We start from the raw sequence: 12,257 nt of genomic DNA on the forward strand, positions 1-12,257 counted from the left end.
AAGAAATATGTACATACATATATTTAAATTAAGGAATTTGCAACATAAACGAACATAATGTATTGCTCATCAGTTAAATGGACGCAAAACTGCAATTAGATATTAATCTCATGAAGCATATAACCTAAATTACATGAAATATCATTACCTTACCCAAAAAATTACAGTAAATGCCTATACAGTTTCTAAATGCAAGGCGTTCAGTGGAAGCCATCAAGCCGAATGTAGTTAACAAGTTATATAGCCATCAAAGGTAGCAAGGAACAACTATGAAATGTTTCGTTATTTCCTCTTCTTATTTCCCAGAATCATTGAGGGCAAAGGACGTGGTGCTGCCTTTTTCATAAATGAACTACTTCTGCTATCTTCGTCCGCGTTGTCGTCTTCATCTTCAACATCTCTTTGAGATGATCTAGAATCCTCAGCAGCTTTTCTTTTTCTGGCATCCAACTTAGCATATAACTTCCGTTCAACAGGGTCATCTGAGGGCACCACTTTGGATTGGCGGACAACTTTTGCACCAAGGCCAAGCCTATACAGATTGCAACAACAGTTATAATGGTGAAAGAACGTTTATAATACAAACTTGCAAAAGTTGACATGGTGAACAATTTAAAGATGGAACTCATACTGAGCACAGACCTAGGAGGCCGACCCTCTTTGCCGGCATCTGTTGGTTCATCATCTTCAACTTTGCTCATGTTATTTACCCATACCTCGGCCTGCCAATTAGAATGATTAACAATTAATCACCAGCATTACCCAGCAAATTACAATATTTCACACAACATCTGACCATAATCAAACCCTCTGAACCTCAAATCTCAACCTTCACAAAAAGGAACTTAGGAAGCAAAAATGTTTGACCGCAGTTTGTGACATTATTAAAATGTTAGATATTTGAAATGTATTTTTGCTTGATTTCTTTTTCCCACAAGTCATAAGAATCCAAATATCATATACCAACAATGTCATTACCAATTCCATGCTTATCATTCAGCAAAACTCCTGGAAACCATTGCGAATCTTAAGCCCGTAATATCAAAAGCTTCAAGGTTTTGCAATGACTGTCAAAACAACTGTAGTGTACACTAGCAAGCAATATAAGTCCATTTTCAAGGCTAATATGTTACAGTTACAATTATGATGCTGAACCGCTACCTATACATAGTGAAATTTTAAATACATAAACATATGATCGATTGAACATGCCATCTCATTATTAACTTTTAAGGGTCAGAAATGCGCGATTCTACTCATGCCTAAATTATAGCTTCAATGAACATGCAATATAGATATGGAAAACATATCAATCAACAAGCATACAACACAAATATATAACAAATCATTATAGTTCATAAGGATGTTACGGTGAAATTTAAAAATGAAAAAAAAGCATTTACCAGTTTCAATGCCTTGTCCAACTTAACAATTCGGGGAAGAGAAGAACCCTTCTTCGAAGGCTCTGCAACACTCATCTCAGCTTCTTGGGGTCGTAACCAACAAAAGCATTTATTAACCGACCTGGAAAGGAAAACCAATTGCATATGAAATAGAGAAATCGAGAGGGAGCAATCAATCTTTAATTTAAAAAAAATAAAGTTCCAAGTTTCAACAGAACTTGAGACCAGGAAGCTCAATAGAGAAATCGTGAGAGGAGATCCGAAACGGAATCTGGAAGACTAGAATTAAACAACAAAAAAAAAAGAAAGAGGGGCAGCAAGAAAAAACAGGAGAAGAAGAAAAGCAAGGCAATGGGGAAATATATAACAGAACCTGGGTGGTCGACGGCGGCTAACGGAGCTCCGCTGGCGTCTACTACTCCCGATGCGACGACGAAGATAAAAGCAGGTCTTCGAGGATATATGTTATGGTGAACTGACCGAACGAGAAACGACGTCATTTTGATCCTGTTTTGCCAAATAAATTAAAAAATAGGAAAAATCCCAATAATTAAAGCCTTTAACAAATTCTTAATGACGACATGAGGTCTAATTAGAAATTTTTTAATATTATTAAATGATTAGAATTTTTTTTAATTAAAAATAAAAATTGATTATTTGATCCCTCTCAAGTGGTTTATTATCTCTTATTATTAATATTTAGATGAAAAATATATAAATAACTTTTTGGTGTTTGAAATTTAATTCAAATTCAGGCCTACATTTTTAATAAATTCTTAATCAGGATTTGAGGCCTAATTAAAATTAATATTGTTGAATAATCAGAATACGGTTCTTCAATTAAAATTAAAAATTGACTATTTTGTTCATCCCTCCTAAATAGTTCATCATCTCTTATTATTAATATTTAGATAAAAATATATAAATAATTTTTCAGTATTTGAAATTATGTATCTATAACTAACCCTTTAAAATATTTTAACAAACCATTTTTAGTATAATATATAGTTTTTAAAGAATTTTTTTTAGGTTGTATATATTTATCCTTAGATTTTAAAATATTTTAATTACATTTTCGGTTGGATCCAACATTAATCAAATAGATAAAACTAATATAAATTATAAGAACTGAAAACAAACAAATATTTATTTAAAGGCTATTTATATCTGTAATTTAAAATGTTTTATTAAAATGTTTTTAATTGTTTTAGTGTGTGTATAGAAATTTGAAATACTATAAAATTACTCATATGTTTTGTTGTTGATGAATAATCATAATAAATAAAAGGTCATTTGAAAGGGATAAAATAATCAATCTTTTTAATTAAAAAAATTCTCATTATTTAATAATATTAACAAATTCCTAATTAAAAATTTATTAAGAATGTAAGCCTAATTTGGATTTAGGTATTTTGGTTGGAGTTAATTGAGATTCTTCTTTAAAAAAAACAAAGAAGGGAAGAACAGGAGAGGGAGGAGGGGGGAAACCGAAAAAGTACCCGGGAAAGAGAGGCGAGTGTCGCGACCTGTTAGCAATCGTCAAGGATTGATGAGGGAGATGCGAGAGTGCGCGAGTGGTAATTCAAGAAAGAGAAAAGCTTCAGAAAGAATGAAATTAGGGATTTAGAGCTTATTTCTAAAAATAAAATAATATATCTAAATATTTAAAAATGAATTAAAAAATAAATATCTTGCAGGTCCGTCCTGCATCACGTCCTAAATTATTGTTGAGCTGGTTATAGTTTTATAAAATATTATATCATTTAATTATGGCAAAATAACTCTCAAATATTTAGTTTATGTAAATAAATTTCAGTATACTTCTCAAAGACTTCTCATTTAAAAGAAAGTTTCTAAAAAGAGACTTGCTCTGATAATTTTTTTTTTTCAAATTCAAGAGATTTAGAAAAATATTTGTTTGATTTTAAAAACTTTTCTTGCGCAATATTCTTATTAGGACCAACGCTTATAAATAGCAGCTGATAAGCTGTTCGATGAGAACTTTTGGGAAAGATACTTTCACAAAAGTTAAATACTAAATTGAACAAGTAATGTCTTGATTTTCAAATTTTGATCGCAAAATTTTAACTTCTTATATCTTTAGACATCTTTGTTTTATTATTATCAAATAATTTATTATTATTCTTAGTGATCAAATTACCGTATTATTTCTTCAATTAATCATAACTATCCAACAATTTGCTGCACAATTTTTTTTTAAAGAAAAAGGGTCAACTACAAGAAAATTCTTTATCATTAACAGATCAAATCGAATTATTAAAATAACAACAAACTACAATTGCACAATAAGAAATTCCAGCTGTACCTAGCCTTATAAACTTCCATATCATTCAATACGTGCTATTCACTGCCAAGCAAGTTTCAAGATTAATATTTTAACAAAGAGAAAAATTGCAAGGACATCATTGTGCCATATTCATCAAGGGCTAGAATGTCCTGAAGTGCAGTTTATCCAAAGCACAGAATAAGATAGTGAAGAGTAGATCCCATTTTCGTGTCCATCTTTAACTACAATCCGGGTAAAGTTCATCTATTTATTTACAAATTCACTCATCATTCACAATTCTTTTGGGCCATGCATGTGTTTAACTGCTTATTGTGGTCAGTTCCTATCTATTTGCCACCTGCAAATACTCCACGTGTTGATAAGGGACTTCAGCAAGTAAGAACATGCTCTGATGATTTGATTGACATTGCATAACAATTCTGTTGATAGAATACTTCTATACATGAAACAAATCCTTGCATGTGGCAATACTGTGGAAGATTCTAGATCACTTATTCACCTTATCTTAGCAGTGGATAACTTGGTAGTCTTGTATATCCATCACCAGACCACGAACTCAACTGTTAATAGGAGAGTAAAATTCATATAAACAGCCATCCGTAAACACACGAGATATTAGAAGTACAGCTGATGTTGAGGACATAGAACCAATCTTACTCGGCAGACTTCATCAGTCTTTTGATTTCTCTAACAGCCGAACTTACAGCATAAAGTGTCATCTTTTTAACCTGGAAACGAAGAAAAATGGGTAGGATGCAATGCAATTTCAAAGGCGCAAGATATTTTAGTAGGTGACTTCTTTTCACAGCGCAAGAGCTATAATAATACAAGCATTTTCGGTGAAAAAGCGGCAATATGAGAACATGCAAAACCAGACCACTTAAAAGCAAAGCTAAGAGATGAGACAGCGAATAAACAAGCAGACCTCCAATTTATCCTCCTTGGCTGTGTGCTTCTTTGGGAGCAAACGAAACTCCTCAGTTAGTCGTAAACATTCTTCAACATTTTCCGGGGAAACAAAATCAAGTGCCACTTTTATACAAGACTGGTTGATGAAAAAGAATGATGTTAAAAGCAGTGTAATTATGAGAAAATAACATTCAAATGCACAACGGATGAAAAAAAAAATAATGCTATCATTTATTTTAGTAGAAGTTGCTCTTGTTTGCAATTCACTTCAACAGAAGCAAATTATTCATTTTGCCCACGAAGATATTCCTGCTGTTAGTTTTCCCCTAGATTTTGTGTTAAGAGGTATTTGATCACAAAAAGGATAGGAATCTCTCTTTTTTCCGGCTTTCTAATCTGATTCATGAAGAAATAAAAAAAATCAAAATACTTTGTCGCTCCACGTTAGTGAATACCAATTTTCTCTTGATTATTTTTTCCAATACTTCATTAAACTACAGTAACTATTGTATTTTTATAATTAATTAAATAAAAGAAATCACCGAAAGTTATTTAACTTCCCACCCTCTGACATGCATCTTAGCTTCTCTTAGTGACATTATATGCTTGCTTATGGTGTTGAGACCAACGATCAGAGGGTCCCAAAGCAGGTAGACCGAGAAATCAATTTTTACCCTCAAATGTGTAAGAGTGTATATTATACTAGCACGAAATCCAAATATACGGCTTGTCACTAGAAGATCAATTACTTGTCTATTTCTCACTTGGTGGGGACATCCAGCGGGAATGAAAACGGCCTCACCAAGATGTTGCTCGAAAGTCCAGGGTTCAACACCTACATTGAGCACAGAGCATGGGACAATAACTATGATGCGGTAATGCTTTCCAATTTTCTGATTTTTCAACCGGGCAAATCAAATGGCCATCATACCAAACTCTTGTTTCAATTGTTTCTTATGCTTCTCATTAAAGAAAAATGTCTGATCATGAATGGGATGTATAACCTGAAGCCAGCATCATAAAAGGATTTAGCTCTTCATATATGGTTAATAAAGTGAATACAGAGAGGCAATACTACTCACAGAACTTAAAGAATGATTGCTGATATGACGGAATTCCTTTTTATGCTTCCTCAAATACTCCATTACTTTTGGTACATCTTGACGACGGAAGATATCCCAAACAGCACCACCATAGACGACTGCAGCTTTATGATTAGTTTCTACAGAATCTTTCACCAGACCTTGTTTTGATTTTTGGGACTCTGGATCATCAGACAAAATGCCAAGAAAATCAGTCTTCGTTCTGTCATTAACATTGCTCTTACAATTAGAGGTTAAATTACACGCAGATTGAGTATGTTCATGTTTCCGTCCGAAAGTCTTGGTATGATCTGAAACTTCAGCAGATATTATATTAACATCATCTTCTCCAGAGAAACTTCTTTCGGCAACATTTCTGCAGGAGGCGGAGCAGTTTCTGCTCTCAACACATTGTTCTGTGTCTGTTGTTTCTAACTTCGCGGTTGAGCCATCTGATGCTGATGAAATGTTTATCTTCACAGTAAAGTCTTCCGATGCCGATGAACTTTCTAACTTCATAGTTGACTCTTTCACTGCTGATGAAATTTCTGGCTTCACAGTTGAGCCTTCCGATGCTGATGAAATATGTTCATCTACTTGGCGACCAGAAGAAAAACTGTTAACTCCATCTTCAGGCTTCCCATCATTTGCTTTGGGTTCTTCATCAATATCACTGCGTGCTTCACAGGATAGTTCCTGCATGTCTTCTTTTGCATATTTCTCCCGCAATTCTTTTATGCTTTCTTGTTGCCAAGCACCTATATTTACCTTGGTTGTGTGGGTCAGTATATTAACCTAAACCTCCATCACAAAATTATAATGCGATATCAGCTACAATTGTATACAGATGACCGCAGCTAGCTGAATGAGATAAGAACTCTGAATACAGACGGGCTCTTTAATAGATGTTATGTTTCTATGACGCGGAAGATTCGGGAAGTTACGATAACTAAACAGTCTTCAAATTGGTCAACTAGTAGATGAAGGTAGAAGTAGTGGACGCTTTGAGGCGCGCACGCGGTCGCACAGACAGAGAATGAGTGTGTGGGTGCTATGTTTCATCCATTTTAGTACAAGTATTAGAATAAGGCCTTCAAGGCCCCATGGTTGCATGGCTAAAAAACAAACCTTGAAATCCAACATATGTCAATACCACCAATCAATAACCCAGTTATCCTTCTAAATAAAGAATTTAGGCTCCATCAATTAATTTACCATTAAAACACTACAACCAGTAAATTCAGCTTCCAACTTTCATTCAATTATTATTTGCCCCAGCGTAAAGTTTAGAAGATGCTCAACCCTATAAATTTTTCTTCACCCAAAGGAATTTCTTTAATTTCATTGACATTTCCGTCATCCGATGACAACATAATTCAGAAATTAATCTCAGGCTCATGTAAAAGCTAATCCATAAAACTTATAAAACCTATGCAATTAATATTTGAGGAATCCAAATGAAACCCTGATTATGTTGGCAACAAGCACATAAGAGACCGACAATTTCCAACCGAGGTGCTCAGTCAAAATACCAGCAAATAGAGTTATCAATGATTGGCAGAGGACAACTGACACGTGCAGACTTAATAGACAAGCAACACAACAATACATCCACTCTTGAATCTTTAAATACGTAAAAGGCATAAAGGAAAGGAAAAGAAACTATACAACATAGACACCTTGGCTTCCCTCTAGAAATTAAGATGTGCAGAGATTACCGCATCAGACACATCACAGTGGAGTTTTGTCACCGAATCACCTCTACCAAGCTCGTCAAGAAACCCATAAGCAATATACGTTTTGGGTCCCAAATCTGGTTTTAGTGAGCCATCAGGAAGTTTACTGGCAAGATTCAAGAGGCCTGATTTTGGGTCAGTGTAGTCCCTGTAGGGCAGAGCTCTGAGAAACTCAGCACCATGCCTGGGCAAACGCTCTTCAAACCAGGTTGATGAAGGCCAATCTTTCAATTTCAGAATTTCTGGCCATCTATCCTTATGCATTCGACCCTCTAGGTAGCCTACAAAAAATTGGTGAATATTGATTTCCACCTGCGTAACAGTGAGATGTTGATAAATCAAATTGTCAATATATAATAAGATTATTCAGATTGATTTTCATCCGTTGGCATACCTCACACCAATCAAAGCAATCGATGGCCTTTACACTTCGTGTTTCCTCTTTATACTTCATTCTAGAACCTGTTTCTCTGAAAGCCCTCCACATAACCATTGGTTCCCAACTAAGGCCAGATGTCCTGTCCAGAACATTTCTCACAATCACAGGTTCTCCCCTTAACCAGTGCCTCTGGAAATGCTCAACTTCGTCATCAGACGTGTCAAGGGCATTCGGGCTGTATAAGAAATTATCTTGAGCATCATCCCTTGATGCTGCCTGCCTGACCTCATAATTGGATTTCCCTTCAACCAAATTTGGCCAGCATAAAGAGCATTTCGCAGAAACATCAACGTCCATGTGTCTGTAGGCTCTTGTGAGGTCCTCTGCATTCTTTAACAGCTTCACCACCCAATCAGCTTTGAAAGTGCGTCTCAGTTCTAGCAACGCAGTGCCACAACCTCCATGCTGTTTTGGAGGACATGGAATGTTACCATCACTATTAGCTCGCCATTCAGGAGATGGAGAAGTTCCATCAGTTTGGACATCAAACACATTAGGTAAGAGTTGGCTTTCCCAACCATATCCTTCCGTACGAGTCTTGCTACTTATCGAATCTTGGTTTCCATCTTTCTCTGCAAACTGTTCACGCAATGTTTCAGCTTCTACGCCTCCAGGTTGGCAACCATTTCTAAGCTCTTGACAGCAGGCAAGACATAGGTCGTAAGAGCAACCGAGGTTGGGACAGCTTCTGTAAAATCCAACAATCGATGTGTTGCAATTGTCGCTGCCATTCATCATAGATCCACAACCAAGGCACAAGAACATTAAATTTGATATTGCAATTCAAAAATGTAATATATGGAATTCACCAAAGTTTTGAATGGACCCAAAAGCTTATAATACTTTTTTTCTCTTTGAAATTGTTCACAGCTTCATTGATCGTGTATCAAGTTTTTACATGGATTGTATTACATCAACACCTTTTCTTATGCAAATGTAGTTGCTTAATGGAAAAAAAACACTGCATCAGTATCCACAAATCAGCTGAATGGGTGAGGCAAGTAAAGCATTCCATTGCACAAGAACCCAGATAAAACCAAAGGTGAAGAAAAAGATACAGGTACAAGTTCAAAGCAATAACAAAATTCTTTCCTCAAAGCGTCATTACTCTCCCCCCCCCCCAAAAAAAAAAAAAAAAAGCAGCAATGAACATACCAGTACATACGCTCACTTCCATCTAACTTAGTCCTTGTTATGTTAATTTCTTGCAGTTGATAACCTAACACCAGAAACAAGAACAAAAAATCAATAAAAAATTATATTTATATATGTCTGTATCCCCAAATAAGTTACCTCTCATTTTTGCTTCAGTGTCTAGCTCAGAGCTCTGCTCCTTATAAATATGCCTAAGAACGGGCAGAGCATTGTATAGCAAATAAAGTAGTCGTTCAATTTTGGCACTGTCATCCATTTCTGGATGCTGTCCAAGGAAGAAGCGAAGTTAGACAACATTAAGAGAGAGCATATAGATGATACATTTTCAACCTCACAATTTTGATTAAATCATATGGAAAGAAGCCACGATAAGAAAGGAAATCATCTACCCTTGGCACAGGAACCTCTCGCAGGCAAGCTTTGCAATTGCAATTGCCACAACAATATGGACATCTATTCTCAACTTCCTCTTTTGCTTTTCCTGGGTACCTATTTAATCTCATTGCAATGAGCAGCTAGCTACATTAGAAGGCTTAAAGCTTTTAATGTACATTAATGCAAAAAAACTAGTCAACTCCTTCATTACAGTTACATAATACTCATCAGTATGAACAAGAAATGTAAAAATTAAGATTAATACGAATAAATGCTACCACTTCTTGAGGCAATCAAAACAGTAGCGTTTTCTGCCACACATTAAGCAGATGACTACACCATTCTTGTCACTCCGCAGGCACTGATGACACATCAAACTTCCACCCTCCTTTGTTTTCCTGAGCAAATCCTGAGAAGCCAACATTACGGAGAAAGTCAAAATTAAATTCGTCACTATTGCAATTAATGACTCCCAGCATATGTATAACTCATCAATGTTTGCCATAAAAATGATATTTATCATCCTACTTGAGCATGTAAAGCAATGATAAAATTTTACCAGGCAACAAGGAACGCTTATTCAAATAGGTCTTCATCCAACCAAATATCAACTGGACAACTCTCAATAGCACCTCTTCATCCCTCATGAAGATTTACAATTTGACACGGGAATTATTGTAACAGCAATTGGTTTCAGTTAGTCAATGAATTAGTTAGTAGTTAGTTAGAAAGATATCTAGTTAGGAGAATCAATAACTCAGTTGCATTCATTCCTAGGTTGGCATCACAACCAAGCATACTCCATGCTATGATGCATTCACATCTAACGGGAATATACCTTGAACATCTAGTTGACAAGGCAACACCATATTCTGAGACATAAGCATTAATTCCCAAATTGGCATCCAACCATTCAGATTTAACCAGATTTCATACTATACTACATTATTCCATGTTGCATTCACCTTTCAAGGAAAAGCACCTCACTTGTTTCATTGACAAAGCAACACCATATTTCCGAGACCCAAGCCTCCCTCGATCCTAGGTCTTCAACAGTACCTCCTAATCACTAGAGGAACTATGTTGCCCCTCATGCCCCTGAATAAAGAAAATTCCTCATAATCCTCCCAACTGAGAGACAGGATACAAGAAGTTCATCCTTCCTATAGATTCTGAACTCTGTCTAAATTTAAACGGGGTCTTCTGATCTTGAATAGCTTTATTGATTCTACGTGGGGACGCGGGTCTGCAACTAACACGATTTTTATTAAGTATGTGTCTTCATAGATTGGACTCTTGGGAACCATTGGTATAGATGTAAACTAGGGATTAAACCCGATTTCAATCCTTGCCTTCGAACATCGTCCAGACAGCAAAGCAAGATATTTAGGTGATTTGGGAAGTATACCCACCAAAGAACAGATCTCAAATATAATGACCGTGCGGGCAGAAAAAAGCCAGATCATCTTATTCAAGAGCCTTGGGCCGTGTAGGGATTTATGCATGATCAGGATTTGAAAATGATAGACTGAACTTTATTGACAAGTTGATCACTTCAGTCTTATAAAGAGGCTTCAGTCCGGCCTGTGATCTCTTCGATGACCAGAGTCTCTCACCTTAGGGTGAATATACCTCTTCAAATTTGAACAAACCTCCGCTCTAAAAAGTTTTTCAATACAACTAAAGAGTTCGTGCTTTCAAGACGGAATAAGCAATGATCACATGCTTTGTTGGCGAAGCATGTGGTCGCATCTTACTACACCTAAAGGTCTAAAAGCACTCTTTCAAAAAGGAATTTTGCGTCAGAAAATCCCCTCTCCTATTTTGTAGGAGCATTATGCTGCTGTAGAATATAACCCGTAAAAATGCGAACAAAATAGCTCATATTTTCAATCCCGTACCGGAACCGAAATTAGCAGCATTTCTTTAAGACCTACCGTAACCATGGAATGTTTCTCCAGCGAGGAATAATTCCGCCCCCGCTCTTCATCGGAATTTACCTTCAACGCTGCCTTCATGGTGTTATTTACTCTTCTACCATCACTCATTTTGTTATGCTTCGAACTAGCCGAGAGCTTCAACTCTCGAACTCGGACCGATTTTCGTTTCAACTCGGAATCTGACACTGCCACCTCCGATTCCCTGCAGACTACAGCATTCTTCCTTTTCCTGGAGCTGGAATCATGGTATATCTCCACCTCCTCTCCTCCTTTTTCCTTGGTTCTATGTTTCAGGTCGTAACTCTCCCTCTGCGCCAGGTGCTTCTTGCAGTACGACTTTCCCCGCGACGCCACCGCGGAGCACCGCCAAGAACCTGCGCATCGCTTGCACCGCCGAACGGCCGACGACTCCATGGGGACGTGAGAAAACAGCGATTGACGAAAGACATAAATCGTCGGACCTAATGCATGAAACTGTCATGGGCAGTGTTACTATATTAGCGCCAAAAGAAACAAGTGCGACGGACAAATAGCGCCAAAAGGTCGGATTCTCGGGCTAAAAGAGAGCGCTATTTATTATGCTTTTACATTTATGTTAGTTTATATTCACTATAGAAAATAAGTTTTTAACTTATTATAAAATTTTATTGTGCATAAATGTGTTTTTTTCAAAATAATTTAAAAATTAAGTCATACAATAAAATTTGCCATAAGTTCTATTGTATATCTTGAATGGATTGCATATAATTTTCCTTTAATTTTGGTATTAATATGAATTTTGGTATTAATATGAAATTCTGAAAAGTAGAAGTTAATAAAAAAATTATTTAAATATGTGAACTTTGAAATTTTATAAAAATTAATCACTAATCAGATTTTAAGTAAAACGATACATAGCATGATAGCGTCG

The 12,257-nt window shown here is 36.0% G+C and overlaps 2 protein-coding genes across 3 annotated transcripts; both read right to left on the reverse strand.

The window, feature by feature from the left end:
* Positions 1-73: 73 nt before the first annotated feature.
* LOC114750340 (uncharacterized) lies at positions 74-1,812 on the reverse strand. 2 transcript variants are annotated; one of them, XM_028938911.1, is made up of 4 exons: positions 1,777-1,812; positions 1,404-1,524; positions 643-722; positions 74-532 (listed from the first exon to the last, which is right to left on the reverse strand). In XM_028938911.1, exons 2-4 carry the CDS (start codon positions 1,476-1,478, stop codon positions 283-285), a joined length of 405 nt encoding a protein of 134 aa, XP_028794744.1. In that variant the 5' UTR covers positions 1,479-1,524; positions 1,777-1,812; the 3' UTR covers positions 74-282. The 2 variants fall into 2 exon arrangements, with proteins under 2 accessions (XP_028794744.1, XP_028794743.1); XM_028938910.1 differs by lacking the exon at positions 1,777-1,812 and having other exon boundaries at positions 1,404-1,606.
* Positions 1,813-3,938: 2,126 nt separating this feature from the next.
* LOC114750332 (lysine-specific demethylase JMJ25-like) lies at positions 3,939-11,761 on the reverse strand. Its single transcript, XM_028938896.1, has 13 exons — positions 11,345-11,761; positions 9,686-9,816; positions 9,422-9,521; positions 9,171-9,297; positions 9,033-9,096; positions 7,833-8,601; positions 7,421-7,750; positions 5,703-6,497; positions 5,552-5,624; positions 5,370-5,455; positions 4,637-4,756; positions 4,369-4,439; positions 3,939-4,271 (listed from the first exon to the last, which is right to left on the reverse strand). Exons 1-13 carry the CDS (start codon positions 11,759-11,761, stop codon positions 4,268-4,270), a joined length of 3,087 nt encoding a protein of 1,028 aa, XP_028794729.1. The 3' UTR covers positions 3,939-4,267.
* Positions 11,762-12,257: the final 496 nt, after the last annotated feature.

The sequence above is a fragment of the Neltuma alba genome, unplaced genomic scaffold (assembly GCF_004799145.2).
Source record: "Neltuma alba isolate B1F8T4 unplaced genomic scaffold, ASM479914v2 tig00006419_pilon, whole genome shotgun sequence".
NCBI lineage: Eukaryota > Viridiplantae > Streptophyta > Magnoliopsida > Fabales > Fabaceae > Neltuma > Neltuma alba.